The 18,458-nt window shown below is 42.5% G+C and overlaps 1 protein-coding gene across 2 annotated transcripts in view; it reads left to right on the plus strand.

Moving 5' to 3' along the window:
- The window catches only part of cgnb (cingulin b), a 53,717-nt gene that overhangs the window by 25,371 nt on the left and 9,888 nt on the right, over positions 1-18,458 (plus strand). The window contains exons 2-10 of one of the 2 annotated variants that reach the window (XM_064984044.1): positions 645-1,779; positions 1,860-1,954; positions 2,666-2,735; positions 9,408-9,532; positions 9,850-9,988; positions 10,346-10,558; positions 13,523-13,671; positions 16,524-16,644; positions 18,246-18,458. In XM_064984044.1, coding sequence (XP_064840116.1) covers positions 673-1,779; positions 1,860-1,954; positions 2,666-2,735; positions 9,408-9,532; positions 9,850-9,988; positions 10,346-10,558; positions 13,523-13,671; positions 16,524-16,644; positions 18,246-18,458 — 2,232 coding nt within the window. In that variant the 5' untranslated portion in view covers positions 645-672. The remainder of the gene's footprint in view (positions 1-644; positions 1,780-1,859; positions 1,955-2,665; positions 2,736-9,407; positions 9,533-9,849; positions 9,989-10,345; positions 10,559-13,522; positions 13,672-16,523; positions 16,645-18,245) is intronic. The other variant, XM_064984045.1, reaches the window with a different exon arrangement.

The following is an 18,458-nucleotide window of genomic DNA, read 5'->3' on the forward strand; positions in this document are numbered from 1 at the left end:
GCTCAGTGGCCTAGTGGCATAATTGTCTCAATGAATACTTTACATCCTGTGAGAGAAGCTATTATAAAGAATAGGGTATCATGAACATATGCCATATCTCATACTATACCAGTTGCATCATACTTTTTGTCCTTATGCAACAGTGGGTCATACACTATGCAAGTATAAAGAAAGGTCTGGGAATTGAAGTAGGAGAAATATGAAGAAGATCCAAGCCGATGTCAATCCATATAATGGAGGTCATATGCAAACCCCATCAATGGCCGTACTGTGGTAGCAGTGACTAAGAGGAAACGAAACAGCCCCAGGCAAATTCTAGACTAGTAGAGAAACAGTGAGACACCAGACTGAGATGTGTATTTCTTGTGGACAGTATGTCTTTGTGAGAATGAAAGCGGTGCACTAAGTGGATGATTAACTGTGTGATGCGAGTCAGTTTCAGTGAATGCATTGTGCCAGTAACCTGCTCATTGTCAGGTGTAGAACCTGAAACACAATAGCTTTGATAGAAATGGAGAGACTTGTTAGGATGAAAACAAATATTATTTTGACTTCTGTACAACTGTTCTTTAAAATATTACTTGTGAAGCTGGCTGTCAACTGCAGTGTGTGTGGACTGATTAGAATTTCACCCTCTGCCCAAGTATCCTCTAGCCCAACCAGGAAGTCAAAATGGCCCTCTCCACAGACAGGAAGCCTCCACTTGACTATGGCGTCCAGATCCGCTTCATCAAGGACCTCCATGACACTGGCGGGGGCTACCCCGAGAAGACCAGAGGGGGCAGCGGCGCCATGCCCCCCTCCAACAAGTACGGGGTGGCCGTCCGGGTACAGGGCATCTCCGGCCAGCCCTACGTGGTGCTGAAGGATGGGGAAAAGGGCGACTCGTATGGGGTGCAGCTGAAGACCCAGCAGGCCCAGTCACAGAACCCCAACTCAGGCCTCTCCTCGCCCTACAACAGTCTGCCCCAGAGGAAGGAAGGGGGGGAGATCCAGAACCCCTACGCCCCTACTGGACAAACACTCAGTTTTCCGGTCTCTCCAAAGTCCACACCAGAGGGTGAGGGCAGGGAGGACTTTGGGAGTCCTTTCAAGAGACCTCCTGGGGATGGCCAGGCTGGGAGCCAGAGAGAGGGTGAGGGTGGGCCCCGGAGGGAAGGACAGATAAAGGTCAAGGAAGAACCCAGTCCCACAGCAGCAGAACCCTACAGAGTGGATATGAAGGAGAGAGGTTGGGTCAATGGGGAGGAATTTAATGAGGCAGGGCTCAAACCGGTTAGTCCCAGAGGGGCCAGACAGAATGGGGTGGTGCTCGGTGGTTTGATGGGCAGAAATGGACTTGATTCGTCCATCCCAGAACCCCCTCCTCCAGCGTCGTTCAATGAGGCGATTGTTCCTGCCATCGACAAGACCTCCCTGGCGCCTATCAACAAGCTGATCAGCAAGTTCAACATTGGCACTCCTACTGGACAGAGTAGGGGGCGCTCCGGAACAAGGCTGCGGCTCAAGTTCGATGAACGCAGACGCTCCAGAAGTCTGGATGCTTGCAAAGACGTTCATCATGAGGTCTCCCCTCCTTCGCCAACTCCCAACACTACCTCCTTGCTCTTCTCCTCCACCTCCTCATCCACATCATCCACACCTCCGTACAGTAGCCTAGGAATGAGCCCTGTCTCAGTTGCCAAGGTGACAGCCCTCCCTGGCCCCAAAATGAGCTTTTTAAAGTCACCTGGGAAGTTAGTCAAGGATACCCCTCCTGCCATCCCACCAAAGAAGACAGTAAGTAACAAGTTTAGTTTTTTTGTGTTTGAGCAGTATAATGTATCTGTTCTGACCCTCAATGTCTTTTACCATTGAAGGGGATGCTGGCCCCTCAGAGGAATCAGAGTGTAGAGGTCATCAGTGGAGAGGAACCACAAACCAAACAAGCTGTCTACACCATCCTGAAAGAGGGGTAAAGACATTTACAAACATGTGACCTGGAACGCTGTTGCTTCAGAGTCTCTGCTGTTATATTGTGATATACGTTATTGTGGTAGTGGTAAAAACCAAGAGATCCTACACTCAAGCTTGAATTGGGCAATGTTTCACTGTAAATTATAATTTATTTTGTTACTCCTGTACCAAAAATGTCCTGTACTCTCAGAAAACAATTGCTCATATCAGTAATGTATAATATGTGTGTGTATATATGTGTGTGTGTGTGTGTGTGTGTGTGTATTATTGATATGAGCAATTGTTATATATATATATTTATATATATATATAACAATTGCTCATATCAATAACACACACACACACACACACACACATATATAAACACACACGTATGTATGTATGTAAAATATATGCTGGGTGGTTTGAATGCTGATTGGCTGACAGCCGTGGTACATCAGACCGTATACCACGGTATGACAAAACCATTTGTTTTTCCTGCTCTAATTATGTTGGTAAACAGTTTATAGTAGCAATAAGGCACCTCTGGGGTTTGTGATATATGGCTAATATACCTTTGCGTCGTGCCTAAGAACAGCCCTTAGCCGTGTTATGTTGGCCATACCCCCTCGGGCCTTATTGCTTAATTATAATGTTTACCACTTGCATTCATAGGTATCCTTATCTTACTAAAGCTCATCTTCATATAATTTTCTGCCTTCTGCATTAGGATCAGTGAGAGTGATTTATCCATCAAAAGTAAAGGCAACCTAGTCTACGAGACAACCAGTGGTGCTAAGGTAAGAATGAAAGTGTTTTTTTTAAGGAAATTATGGCCTCCCAAGTTGTGCAACAGTCTAAGGCATTGAGGCGTCACTACAGACCTGGGTTTGATCCCAGGGTGTGTCACAGCTGGCTGTGACTGGGAGACCATAAGGAGCTGCACAATTGGGCCCAATGTCATGAGGGTTTGGCTGGTCGGGGATTTCCTTGTCCCATTACGCTCTAGTCACTCCTTGTGGCGGGCTTGGCGCCTACAAGCTGACTTCGGTTGCCAGTTGGCCGGTTTTTCCTCCGACACATTGGTACAGCTGGCTTCCGGGTTAAGCGAGCAGTGTGTCAAGAAGCAGTGCAGCTTGGCAGGGTCGTGTTTCGGGGGACACATTGGCTCTCGACCTTCGCCTCTCCCAAGTCCATAAGGGAGTTGCAGCGATGGGACTTTACCTACCAATTAGATAAGCACGAAAAAAGGGGGAAAGTGTTTGTACTGCTGTGTGCTTAATTCATCCGAGATTGACCCATTTTAGTGTGCTCATATCAAAAAGTGTTTTTGTTTATAAATGTGTGTGTTTTGAGCTTTGTATGTAAGAGTAACAGGATGTGTGTGTTCTCTGTACATATAAGAGGGAGTTTGTATAACCTTTATAGTAATATTCTGTGTCTCCAAGAGCTCCATTTTGACACCCCAAAAATGTGGAGATTAGATCAAGCGGCTCGCAGGGTATTTAAAATGATACGGTCAGTTTTGGCAACAGTCAGCATTTTTGCACTGTCAAAATGTTATTCTCCTCTGTACAGTTTGTTCCTGAGGTCAGTAGCCTATATTTGTGTACAGCAGTCTTATTTTCTTTATGCGTATGATATTTACAGAGTGGCTGTGGATCCAAGTTTTTCTGAACCCCTCTTCCTGACAGCTAAAAGTCTATTTTCTACTTCATGCACAGTTTCTGTTCTACTTGTAGAGAACAGGCTAGTCTGGCAAATGGTGCTCGTTTTAATAAAGTTAGATCAAAGCTGAATCAAGGTCTGCAAGATCACAAAGCTGGTATTCTACATAACTGAATATAATAGTATAACGTTACTGTAAGACAGAACATCACTTCATTTGTGATGAGATTTTAGGATGATTGTGCAAATGGTAAAATTTCTCAAATGTTGCAAAACCTTTGCAGCGTGCACCACTAGAAAAAAATATACTGAAAAGAAAGCAACAATTTCAACAATTTTACTGAGTTATGTTTCAGATAAGGAAAGCAGTCAATTGAAATAAATGCATTAGGCCCTAATCAATGGATTTCACAAGACTGGGAATACAGATATGCGTCTGTTGATCAGATACCTTAGTAGGCCTCAGGATCTCGTCCACGGTATCTCTGTGCATTCAAATTGCACGTCGAATAAAATGCAGTTGTGTTCGTTGTCTGTGGCTTATACCTGCCCATACCATAACCCCACCGCCACCATGGGGCACTCTGTTCACAATGTTGACATCAGCAAACGCTAGCAAAAAAACAACGCCATACACGTGGTCTGTGGTTGTGTGGCCGGTTGGACGTACTGCCAAATTCTCTAAAACAAAGTTCAAGGCAGATTATGGTAGAGAAATTAACATTCAATTATCTGGTAACATCTCTGATGGACATTCCTGCAGTCAGCATGCCAATTGCACGCTCCCTCAACTTTAGAGATATGTGGCAATATGTTGTGTGACAACTGAAAAGAAGAAATGCTCACTAAGTGATGTAAACAAATTTGGGTGCAATAAGCTTTTTGTGCATATGGAGCATTGCTGGGATCTTTTAGTTCAGCTCATGAAACATGGGACTTTACATGTTGCGTTTATAGTTTTGTTCAGCCTGTTCTTTGATTTGAAACTCAACACAGGTATTTCTACAGTTTAAGGTCCAATGCAGCCATTTTGATCTCAATATCAAATTTTCGGGGAACAATTAAGTAGCTTACTGTGATTGTTTTCAATTAAAACTGTTTTTTTTATATATATAAATGGCTTCTTAGTGAAGAGTTAGAATTGTGGAAGTGGTCCGAGTGGGGAGGTGAAAACTGAAAAATAGCTGTTATTGGCAGAGAGGTTTGGAACTCTCTTATTGGTCTATTAACAAATGTACCTTCTAGTGATGTCACCAGGCAGACCAAACTCCATCCCACAGGCTGAAATTTCAGGTGTTTTTTCCCCAACAGCTCTTATATGAAAATAATATTACCATACTTTTCACAATTTCATAGTATTATTCCAACCTCGTAGGGTGGAAATGTATATAAAACAGACAAATCACGTTTTTGGCTGCACTGGGCCTTTAACACCATCTGCTCTAAACTTTGCACACTGTACATAATTCAAAACAACACTACTTTGAAACAACACTGTATAACTCAAGGTCTAAAATCATATCCCCATGAAACTGATTGAGATCAAGTGGTTGGTATGCAGATGCTGCATGGATATTTCACCTGTAAAACTTAGCATTCATGATTGACAGTGAGAAATGTGAAGGGAGGGTGACCAACATGTTTTTTGTTAAATTAGAGGTAAAGAAACATGCACAGAACTTGATTTGGAATTTAGCTGTAGGGGAAAGGGATACAGGCGTGCGGGACTTGGCGGTTACCTACAGATCCACAGCCTTGGCCTAGTATTAATTCTATGCAGACATTCATTTTATGTGTGCACATGGCAACCTCCAGGTATGACCACTTGTGTATGTATATGAGCTGTCATTTATATCTCATTATATAGCCTTTTGTGTGATTGTAGCTACTAACCATGTAAATCATCTGTGGGGTATCTTGACAACAGAGCATCTGAAGAGAAAAGCTGATTAGGATGGGCCCAGTCAGTGTTTTAAGAGCTCTGTCATTGGGATCTATCAATAATTGTGTGGGGCCCAGTGTTATGGTGGTATCCATGGTGATGCTGTGAAGGGTGGCCGTCTTAACTCATCACCACAAGTAGTGGCTCTTGAGACATTCTGGCCTGAGGGGGGTGGTAAATGGACTGGCACCGTTATAGGACTGCTCTAATAATGAGATGCCATTTTCTAACACCACTGTTCCCCAAGGCTAGTTCTGGTTCAAGACTTGCGCTTTGTTTGAATACCCATACTAACATTTATATATTTATATATTTATATATTTATATATTTATATATATATATCATGAGTTATCATGAGTTCATTTTAGTATACTGTAAACAAACGGTATCCTTTCAGTTGAGTGTACTAGCGCTTCGACCGTCTACCGGAAGTTGATGCTGTTGCTATGCAACTTCTTCCAAGCTTGTTACCATAGCAAGTATTTGTTATCTTACGACTTCATTAACAATGTCCGTTGAGAAAGCACAACTATACCACTTAGCTCAGCTAAGAATGACATGAATAATCAAGTTAATAAACGTTTGGTAGTTAGCATATCGTTAACATACTGGCAATTTTCATGTCTTAGTAGCCAACTAACGTTAGGTAGCTCGCTAACATTACAGTAGTTGCTTGTATGTACTGTTATGAAATGCGGTTCGTAAGGCTAGCTTAGCCTACAAATTGTCAGCCAACATTACTTTATTACATAACTAATTATGACAAATGTTAAGCTAAAGTAAGAATTTGTAGCCGCTCTTGTCGGATTTAGGATGCATATTTTCCAAAATGTTCTTCAAGTCTGAAAATCTTATGAAGCCTGCACATTTTCTGAAGAATTTCATTATGGGCCCTAAAAGCATGGAAGTACTGTCTACTGCTTGTATACTTTGTATTTTGGTGAATGGAGTACGACATCCATGAACTTTTGGCATACTAACTATATTGGGGTGGCAGGTAGCCTGTTAGGAGTGTTGGGCAAGTAACCGAAAGGTTGCTGGATCGAATCCCCGGACTGACAAGGTAAAAATCTGTTCTGCCCCTAAGCAAGGCAGTTGTTACCCAGATGCCGATGATATGGATTTAGATTAAAGGCAGCCTCCTGCACCTCTCTGATTCAGAGGGGTTGGGTTAAATGCGGAAGACTCACAACAATGCATTCAACTGAGTGTAACTGACTAGGTATCCCCCTTTCCCTTTTATATCCATACTATGACCAATAAGCATACTACACAATTTATGTCTTAAATAATGCGGTTAGTATGAGTTTTCGAACACAGTTTAGGTCTAAATACTACACCTATACACTTTATATACAAAGTATATGGACACCACTTCAAATGAGTGGATTTTGCTATTTAAGCCATACCCCTTGTTGACAGGTGTATAAAATCGAGCACACCGTCACGCAATCTCCTTTGACAAACATTGTCAGTAGAATGGCCTTACTGAAGAGCTCAGTGGCTTTCAACTTGGTACCTTCATAGGATGCCACCTTTCCAACAAGTCAGTTTGTCAAATTTCTGCCCTGTTAGAGCTGCCCCGGTCAACTGCAAGTGCTGTTATTGTGAAGGGGAAAATGTCTAGGAGCAACACTTCGCGGCTCAGCCAAGCTCATAGAACGGGACCGCAGGGTGCTGAAGCGCGTAAAAAATCGTCTGTCCTCAGTTGCAACACTCACTATCGAGTTCCAAACTGCCTCCGGAAGCAACGTCAGCAGAAGAACTGTTCGTCAGGAGCCTCGTTAAATGGGTATCCATGGCCGAGCAGCCGCACGCACACAAGTCTAAGATCAACATCTGAATGCCAAGTGTCGGCTGGAGTGGTGTAAAGCTTGCTGGCATTGGATTCTGGAGCAGTGGAAACGCGTTCTGTGGAGTGGTGAATCAAGTTTCACCATCTGGCAGTCCGACGGACTAACCTGGGTTTGGCGGATGACAGGAGAACGCTACCTGCCCCACTGCAAAGTTTGGAGGATGAATAATAGTCTGGGGTTGTTTCTTCCTGGTTTGGGCTAGGCCCCTAAATTCCAGTGAGGGGAAATCTTAATCCTACAGTACACAATAACATTCTAGACGATTCTGTGCTTCCAACCTTGGCAATAGTTTGGAAGGCCCTTTCCTGTTTCAGCATGACAATGCCCCGTGCACAAAGCAAGGTCCATACAAAAATGTTTGAGATCGGTGTAGAAGAACTTGACTGGCCTGCACAGATTCCTGACCTCAGCCCCATTGAACATCTTTGGGATGATTTGGAACGCCGACTGCGAGCCAGGGCTAATTGCCCAACATTGGTGCACAACCTCACTAATGCTCTTGTGGCTGAATGGAAGCAAGTTCCCCCCCACAGGATTGTTCCAACAACTAGTGGAAGTCTTCCAAGAAGAGTGGAGGCTTTTTCTAGCAGCAAAGGGGGGACCAACTCCATAGTAATGCCCATGATTTTGGAATGAGATGTTCGGTGGAGCAGGTCTCCACATACTTTTGATCAAGTAGTGTATCAACATTTCTTAATAGCTTGGATACCATTAGTAATAGTTTAATTCTGCTTAAGCATACAGTATAGGCAGCCAGAGATTTGACAATCATAGTACAAATATAGTATAATCTGTGTTCTCTTCCCTCTACTAGATATGATTGTTGGTTCAACTCCGTGTTTAAGTGCTCTCTGAACATCAGTAGATTGTTTTGGCTGGCTCTAGGGCAGTGTTAAATGGTATACTGGTATCAGTGAAATAGCAGACATATAGAGTTTCTCTGCTACCTGTGTGGTGGAACACAAGCTGGTGTGTTGGGTTACTTGAAGCAGGTGGTGTGCGTGCCTCCTACGGCCAGAAGGGACACCTGTTATCTAATTTGTATGATATTCAGTATTGAATGTATTATTTATAGATTTCCCTCAAGGATATAGCTAGCAGCTAACTGGCCTGTCCATTGGCTAAATTACATTATTTCTACTGTCCAGTTCATAGTCAATTCAACTCTACATTACCCCTCTTTACAAACATATAAAACCAAAACAAAGTGATTTGCCAGTTGCCTTGAGGAGAGCATAATCTCTGCAGCACAGACCATAATCTATCACTGATAATATGTGAGAGGAAATTGTCAGAGGAATGTTAGTTCCGCAGGGCAAAACTTTACCCTCATCCGTATTGTCACTGAGCAACATCCAGTCTGTGTGCCAACCTATTCCCTACATGGTACCCTACTGTGGGCCGTGGTCAAGAGTAGTGCACTTTATAGGGTGCTATTTGGGACGCAGAGCCATTATACAGTTTCACGTGACTGTGCCATGCATGAAACGCATAGAAACCATGTTTGATACCATTCCACTTATTCCGCTCCAGCCATTACCACAAGCACGGGCTCACCAATTAAGGTGCCACCAACCTGTGAATGACACCCCCTAGCACTATTTGATGGTGTATATTGTAGATACTGCGCTGTGGCGGTAACATTGATGCCAATCTGTATCAATTTATTTGTTGCCAACAATGTAGTGTTGAATGCAGGTTTCTATGCATGTCTGATGGGGTAGTGAATTGTAGATTGAAAGGGGGATACCTAGTCAGTCTCTGAATCAGAGGTACAGAGGGCTGCCTTAATCGACATCCACGTCTTCGGCGCCCGGGGAACAGTGGGTTAACTGCCTTGCTCAGAGACAGAACGACAGATTTTTACCTTGTCAGCTCAGGGGATTTGATCCAACAACGGTTACTGGCCTAATGCGCTAACCACTAGGCTACCTGAGTACACCGCTGAATGCCGTACAATATATAGTAGGTGCAGTTGTATGTACATTGACTTGTCTCCTCACAGGTTCCTCCTAAACAAGGGTCTCATGAGAATCTGAAGAAGGAGTTGGAGCAGCGTCTGAATGAGAACCACCAGCTTCAGGAACAACTGGACCGCAACAAAACCGAACTACAGATGGCCCAAGAAGAGTAAGCTAGGCTTCACACACCTATGGCTGGTTTTGCTTGTCACAGATTAGGCCAAGCCCTGGACTAAAATGCACTTTTTAAATAGACTAGGTTTGTGTCTGGAATCTGTGTGCATTTGCAGTGTACGTGTGTTAAGACCCCTAAAAGTCACCATATGTATTTATTCTACATTTTGTTGTCAACCTATGGATTACACCTTTAAGCAGCCCATTAATCTCCTGCTTCTTTAATTGTTCGGTTGATGGATTGATTGTCTAATTGACTGACACGTTAATGAGTATATTGATTGGGTTATCGATTTCTGTCTTCCCTATCAGGTTGACCCAGCTGCGGATGGCCAGAGAGGGGGCAGAGTCTCGGGTGCGTCAACAGGAAGATCAGCTGGCTGAGCTTCAGGAGGAGCTGAGGGGAATGCCAGAGAACACACCACAAACCGACTCCATGTCACTGCAGACGGTACGGCAAGGATGATTTAAAAAGATATATATATTTAACCTTGATTTAACTAGCAAGTTAACAACATTCTTAATTACAATGATGGCCTAGGAACAGTGGGTTAACTGCCTTGTTCAGGGGCAGAACAACAGATTTGTACCTTGTCAGCTCGAGGATTCGATCTAGCAACCTTTCGGTAACTGGCCCTTTCGGTTACTAACCATTAGGCTACCTGCCGCCCCAATGATGATGATGATGTCTTGCATTTATGTTGCACTCTTCAAAGTGCTTTACATTGTTTGGGGGCATTTTATGAACTCCCAGGTGATGAATGGCAGCCATTCAGTGCCATTTACACACTCTCTCTCTCCCTTGCAGGATGTGATGTCGTTGCAGGCGGACTTGGCGGAGGCGGCAATGTTGCGCCAGCGTCAGGAGGAGGTACTGCGTCAGAGGGAGAGAGCGCTGACGGCCCTAAAGGGGGCGCTGAAGGAAGAGGTGGGGAGCCACGACCAGGAGATGGAGGCCCTCAGGGAGCAGTACAGCCAGGACATGGAAACCCTGAGAAGCACCATGGAACAGGTGTCACAGGTGGATACGTTGGTTTGTGTTTGTGTGGAAGTTTCATTCCAAAATGCTATATATCCATTTTCAGAAATCTTGGTAAATTAGCTTTTATTGTTTAAAGCTGTTGAGATATTAGTGAGTGAAAAAACTATCTAAGCATGGCATGGGGTTGTTCAATGACAGACATGTATTTGTTTCAAATCTATCACTTGACATATCCGCCTCGCTCTCAAAGAAATAAGTAGTACGCTAGTTTTTGCACGGTCAAAAATAACATAACGAAATTAATGAACTGTACAAAGTATACATTTGTGACATCACTATTTAAAAAAAAATATATATATATATATTCAATACAGTAATATGAGATCTGTATGTAAAACATTTACATTTGAAATGTTAGTCTTTAGCAGATGTTCTTATCCAGAGCAATAAACATGAAGTGCATTCATCTTAAGATGGCTAGGTGAGACAACCACATATCACTGTGAATATACAGGATACAAACATTACATTCCAGCTAAACAACGGATATATAACGTTTTGCCCAAAAAAATCTATGGATAAAAAAAAAACTGAACAGTAATAATTTACACACACATGAAGGTACCCATAAGAAATAATTTCTGATGAAAAAACACATGAGAAATTGGTGGATATAGCGTTTTGGAAATTAACTCTTCATATGTCAAATGTTCAGTGTTTCGCCATCCAATCCTAATTTACCCCTTCATTAGTTAAATCCGGTATGGTAGTGCTGAAATGGAACAACACAGTATATGCATTGGTTGGAGGTCCCTGAGAAACCGGGACTGGTTTATTTATGTCCGTCTGTATGTATCAGGGGAGGAAGGCTCATAATAATTGCTGGAACGGAGCAAATGGAATGGCATCAAACCCATGAAACCATGTTTGACGTATTTTATACTATTCCACTGGCTGCTCCAGACATTCCCACGAGCCCGTCCTCCCCGATGAAGGTGCCACCAACCTCCTGTGGTATGTGCAGTGCATTCGGAAAGTAGTCAGACCCCTTGACCTTTTCCCAAACAAACTGAAACTGAATAAAAATCCTCATCAATCTACACAGAATGCCCCATAATGACATTTTTCAAATGTATTACAAATAAAAAAACAGAAACCTTACTTAAGTATTCAGACCTTTTGCTATGAAACTTAAATTGAGCTCAGGCGCATCCTGTTTCCATTGATAATCCTTGAGGTGTTTATTCAACTTGGAGTTCACCTGTGGTTAATTCAATTGCTTGGACATGATTTGGAAAGAGACTCTGTCACAGCAAAAACCAAGCCATGAGGTCGAAGAAATTGTTCGTAGAGCTCCGAGAGAGTATTTAAAACAGTTTAATCCATTTTAGGCTGTAACGTAAAAACATGTGGAAAAGGTCAAGGGGTCTGAATACTTTCCAAATGCACTGTATGTACAGTGGAAGTCAGAAGTGTACATACACTTAGGTTGGAGTCATTAAAACTTGTTTTTCAACCACTCCACAAATTTCTTGTTAGCAAGCTATGGTTTTGGCAAGTCTACTTTGTGCATGACACAAGTCATTCTTCCAAAAATTGTTTACAGATTATTATTGTTTACAGATTATTTCACTTATAATTCACCGTATCACAATTCCAGTGGGTCAGAAGTTTACATACACAAAGTTGACTGCGCCTTTAAACAGCTTGGAAAATTCCAGAAAATGATGTCATGGCTTTAGAAGCTTCTGATAGGCTAATTGACATAATTTGAGTCAATTGGAGGTGTACCTGTGGATGTATTTCAAGGCCTACCTTCAAACTCAGTGCCTCTTTGCTTGACATCGTGGGAAAATCAAGACATCAGAAAATAAATTGTAGACCTCCACAAGTTTGGTTCATCCTTGGGAGCAATTTCCAAACACCTGAAGGTACCACATTCATCTGTACAAACAATAGAATGAAAGTATAAACACCATGGGACCACACAGCCATCATACCGCTCACAAAGGAGATGTCGGTGCGAAAAGTGCAAATCAATTCCAGAACAACAGCAAAGGACCTTGTGAAGATGCTGGAGGAAACAACGGGTACAAAAGTATCTATCCACAGTAAAACGAGTCCTATATTGACATAACCTGAAATGCCGCTCGGCAAAGAAGAAGCCACTGCTCCAAAACCGCCATTAAAAAGCCAAACTACGGGTTGTAAACTGCACATGGGGACAAAGATTGTATTTTTTGGAGAAATGTTCTCTGGTCTGAAAACAAAAATAGAACTGTTTGGCCATAATGACCATCGTTATGTTTGGAGGGAAAAGGATGAGGCTTGCAAGCCGAAGAACACCATCCCAACCGCGAAGCAGGGATTGGTGCGAATCACAAAATAGATAGCATCTTGAGGGAGGAAAATTGTGGCTATATTGGAAGCAAATGGGTCTTTCCAAATGTACAATGACCCCAAGCATACTTCCAAAGTTGTGGCAAAATGGCTTAAAGACAACAAATGAAAGGTATTGGAGTGGCCATCAAAGCCCTGACTTAAATCCAATTGAAAATATGTGGGCAGAACTGAAAGCGTGTGCGAGCAAGGAGGCCTACAAACCTAATTCAGTTACACCAGCTCTGTCAGGAGGAATGGGCCAAAATTCATCCAACTTATTGTGGGAAGCTTGTGGAAGTCTACCCAAAACATTTGAACAATTTAACAGGCAATACTGCCAAATACTAATTGAGTGCATGTAAAATTCTGACCCACTGGGAATGTGATGAAAGAAATAAAAGCTGAAATAAATCATTCTCTCTAATATTATTCTGACATTTCACATTCTTAAAATAAAGTGGTGATCGTAACTGACCAAAGACAGGGAATTTTGACTAGGATTAAATGTCAGAGATTGTGGGAAACTGAGTTTAAATGTATTTGGATAAGGTGTATGTAAACTTCTGACTTCAGCTGCATGTATGTGTACCATATGTCTGATCTCTCCCTGCTATGTGTTAGTCCCAGCTGCATATTGAGGAGGAGAGGCAGAGGGTGAATGATGCCATGCTCTGCCTGGAGGAGGAGCTAGAGAGCTGCAGGGACCAGGGAGGCCAGTGGAGGAAGCAGCTGGAAACCACCACAGAGGAGCTTCACAGCACCAAGCAGGAGTGAGTGCCTCAATATAATTATTTCATTGGCTGTATCAATCGTATATCAATGGTGCGTCATACACGTCTCCACACCTATGAAGTCGTCTTCTTAGCTTTAAACTAGTAGTCTTTGTCAGGTCAGTTTTCTATTGTCTTGACCTATGATCCAAAATACCAGATAGATTGTGGCACCTTATCAGTGGCAGCCCCTTACCTGGTATTCTAAGGCAGTGTTTACCAACCCTGGTCCTCAAATACCCCCAACATTACATAGTTTCGTTGTAGCCCTTGACAAACACACCTCATTGAGAACTTCATGATTAGTTGAGAAGTTGAATCACGTGTGCTTGTCCAGAGTTACAATACAAATGTGTAATGTTGGGGGGTACTTGAGGACCAGGGTTGGGAAACACTGTTCTAAGGCAAACTTACACATACGATTGCTAAAGAGTACTGATTTTGGTGGTGCCTGCCCTGCCCTCCCGAAATGACTACTGACCCTTAGCACTCGTGTCTGTAGCCATGAAGTGCTTAGAAAGGCTGGTCATGGCTCACATCAACACCATTATCCCAGAAACCCTAGACCCACTCCAATTTGCATACCGTCCCAACAGAGCCACAGATGATACAATCTCTATTGCACTCCACACTGCACTTTCACACCTGGACAAAAGGAACACCTATGTGAGAATGCAATTCATTGACTACAGCTCAGCGGTCAACACCATTGTGCCCTCAAAGCTCATCACTAAGCTAAGGACTCTGGGACTTAACACCTGCTACTGGATCCTGGACTTCCTGACAGGCTGCCCCCAGGTGGTAAGGGTACGTAACAACACATCCACCACACATATCCTTATCACGGGGGCTCCTCGGGTGTGTGCTCAGCCCCCTCCTGTACTCCCTGTTCACTCATGACTGCACGGCCAGGCACGACTCTAACACCATCATTAAGTTTGCCGATGACACAACAGTGGTAGGTTTGATCACCTACAACGATGAGACCGCATATAAGGAGGAGGTCAGAGACCTGGCCGTGTAGTGCCAGGACAACAACCTCTCCCTCAACATGATTAATACAAAGGAGAGGATTGTGGACTTCAGGAAAAAAGGGACCGAGCACGCCCCCATTCTCATCAACGGGGCTGCAGTGCGAGCAGGTTGAGAGCTTCAAGTTCCTTGGTGTCCACATCACCAACAAACTAACATGGTCCGAGCACACCAAGGTGAAGAGGGCACAACAACACCTATTCCCCCTCAGGAGACTAAAAAGATTTGGCATGGGTCCTCAGATCCTCAAAAGGTTCTGCAGCTGCACCATCGAGAGCATCCTGATGGATTGCATCACTGCCTGGTATGGCAAATACTCGGCCTCTGACCGCAAGGCACTACAGAGGGTAGTGCGTACAGCCCAGTACATCACTGGGGCCAAGCTTCCTGCCATCCAGGACCTCTATACCAGGCAGTGTCAGAGGAAGGCCCTAAAAATTGTCAGACTCCAGCCACCCTAGTCATAGACTTTTCTCTCCGCTACCGCACTGCAAGTGGTACCAGAGGGCAAGTCCAGGTCCAAGAGGCTTCTAAACAGCTTCTACCCCCAAGCCATAAGACTACTGAACATCTAATCAAATGGCTACCCAGACTACTTGCATATTGCCCCCCCCCCCCCCTTAGTAACTCTACCCACATGTATATATTACCTCGACTAACCGGTGCCCCCGCACATTGACTCTGTACCAGTACCCCCTGTATATAGCCTCGCTATTGTTATTTTACTGCTGCTCTTTAATGATTTGTTGTTTTTTTTCTTAATTGCATTGCTGGTTAAGGCCTTGTAAACATTTCACTGTAAGGTGAATACCTTTTTGTATTCGGTCCATGTGACAAATGAAATTTGATTTGAAAGTATATTTTCAGCTAGCGCTAGTCTGCTGTACCTGCTCCAAAACACCTGTAATTTTCATCCTATAGCTTGTTCTCCATCTTTTAAGTAGTGACCACATGTTTTCAGCACTTTTGTTTCCAGGACTGATCAAAACAATTTTTTTCATGCTCGCTCTCTCTGCAGCAGACATAGTAAGCACTATGTTTGTAACATAAAATTGCAACAAAGTCAGAGTATCGAATTGTAGTACATATAGAATCATGAGTCATGCGAATCTCAATACATATCGTATCGGCACCTAAGCATTGTGATAATATTGTATGGTCCCTGGAAATTCCCAGCCCTGCTAAAGGGAGACCGTTTGCTCCCGAGTATTTTAATTTTAATAGGAGTCTGTTTCGGAACACCTAAGTTAGCATTGTCACACTTTCCTAAGATTTTTGCTGATGGTCACACCTTTTATTTTTTTATTTTTTGGGGGGGATGGCATTTGATACTTACATTTTTTTGTTGAAACTGTAATGTGTCCACTGGCTTGGGTTCTGACCTGAAATGTTAAATGTTATTCTATTCCCTCCCTTTAATACATGTGCCTTTTAAAAAAAATAGATATATTATCCCTGATTTTTTTTTTTTTTTTTTTTTTTTTTACTTAGCAGGAACGGGGAGCAGAACAACACACCAACATGAGCGAGAAACTCAAACTAACTGTTTGGTTTGAGTAGAATAGTTTAGTCTCATGGGGCCAAATCTTTAACTTGAGTTTTGTTCCTCAAATAACAGGTCACTCAAATAACATGCTCGTATCAAGTTTTGATGCTGCCCAAAGTGACTTTTGATCTGATCATTGATGTATTGAGATTTGTTCAGATTCCTAGAAGGCAACAGGTTTTTGACGGTGTGAAGATTCAAAAAGTGTTCATTGTTTGTTGTGCATTAGCTGTTGTGTTCACATGGTTACCGTACATGCTCTGTGTTTGTGTAGGCTCATGAGAGCACGTTTGGAGAAGGAAGAGTTTGAGGGAGAGCTGAAGGAGCTTCAGGATTCACTGATGTCCATGAAGAAGCAGATGCCTGGCTTTGATGAGGCAGACTCTTATGCAGAGGTAAGCTTCTTCATGGTCACAATGTCACAGATAAAGCATACACACGTTCTTAAGACACAGTGCCTTCCGAAAGTATTCACACCGCTTTACTTTTTCCACGTTTTGTTGTGTTGCCACCGGAATTTAAAATGGATTAAATGTAGACTTTTTTTTTTGTCATTGGCCTACACACCCTATCCCATAATGTCAAAGTAGAATGCTTTTTATAGCAAGCCTAAATAAGTTCAGGAGTAAAAAATGGCTTAAGGCACATAATGACTTGCATGCAATCTGTGTGCAATAATAGTATTAAACATAATTTTTGAATGACTACCTCATCTCTGTACCCAACACATGCAATTACCTGTAAGGTCCCTCAGTTGAACAGTGAATTTTAAACACAGATTCAACCACAAAGACGGGAGGTTTTCCAATGCCTCACAAAGAAGGGCACCTATTGGTAGATGAGTAAAACTAAAAACAGCAGACATTGAATACAACTTTGACCATGGGGAAGTTATTAATTACACTTTGAATGGTGTATGAATACACCCAGGCACTACAAAGATACAGGTGTCCTTCCTAACTCCGTTGCCGTAGAGGAAGGAAACCACTCAGGGATTTCACCATGAGGCCAATGGTGACTTTAAAAGTTACGGAGTTTAATGGCTGTGATAGGAAATTTGAGGATGGATCAAGAACATTGTAGTTACGCCACTATACTAACCTAATTGACAGAGTGAAAAGATTTTTTTATTTTTTTAAATTACAAAACATGCATCCTGTTTGCAACAAGGCACTACAGTTGCAAAGCAAATACATTTTTGTCCTAAATACAAAGTGTTATGTTTGATAAAAATACAACACATTACTGAGTACCACTCTCCATATTTTCAAGCATAGTAGTGGCTGTATTATGTTATGGATATGCTTGTAATCATTATGGACTGGAGTAACAAAATCCTAGAGGAAAACCTGGTTCAGTCTGCTTCCCATAAGACATTGGGAGATTAATTCACTTTTCAGCAGGACAATAACCTGAAACACAAGGACATATCTACACTGGAGTTGCTTACCAAGAACACAGTGAATGTTCCTGAGTGGGCAAGTTAAAACATTTGACTTAATGGTTGTCTAGCAATGATCAACATCAAATTTGACAGAGCTTGAAGTCTTTTGAAAGGAATAATAGGCAAATGTTGCACAATCCAGGTGTGTAAAGCTCTTCGAGACTTACCCAGAAATTGCTAATAAAAATTATTTACTCTGGGGTGTGAATACATATCTAAAATACATTTCTGTATTTCAGTTTCCATACATTTGCTGAAATTAACATGTTTCAATTTTGTCATTATGTGGTATTGTGTGTAGATGGGTGAGAAACATGGATTAAATGGATTATATATATATATATATATATAATCCATTTTGAATTCAGGCTGTAACACAACAAAATGTGGATGAAGTCAAGGGGTATGAATACTTTCTGAAGACACTTTACACAATTAATACACCCACATTCTAACTCATTCTCTCCCACACACTCACACACAAAAGGAAGTTTCACACATCCTGTTCCTCATCCTCTTTATTCATCTTGGTCACGATTTGCTTTTTCCAAGGATCTTCAGCGTTGTAATGATGATATCAAGCAGGCTCGCACGGAGGTCGACAGACAAAAGGTTGAGCTAAATGAGAAGGAGGCGGAACTTCAAGCTCTGAGGAGGGCGAGCCAAGTACGGGAGTCTAAATTGAGGTCAGAGAATGACCGACTGAAGAACCAATCACGGCAGGGGAAAGATGAGCTCGAGATGGCACTTGAGAAGGCAAAGCAG

The sequence above is a fragment of the Oncorhynchus masou genome, chromosome 13 (assembly GCF_036934945.1).
Source record: "Oncorhynchus masou masou isolate Uvic2021 chromosome 13, UVic_Omas_1.1, whole genome shotgun sequence".
Taxonomy (NCBI): Eukaryota; Metazoa; Chordata; class Actinopteri; order Salmoniformes; family Salmonidae; genus Oncorhynchus; species Oncorhynchus masou.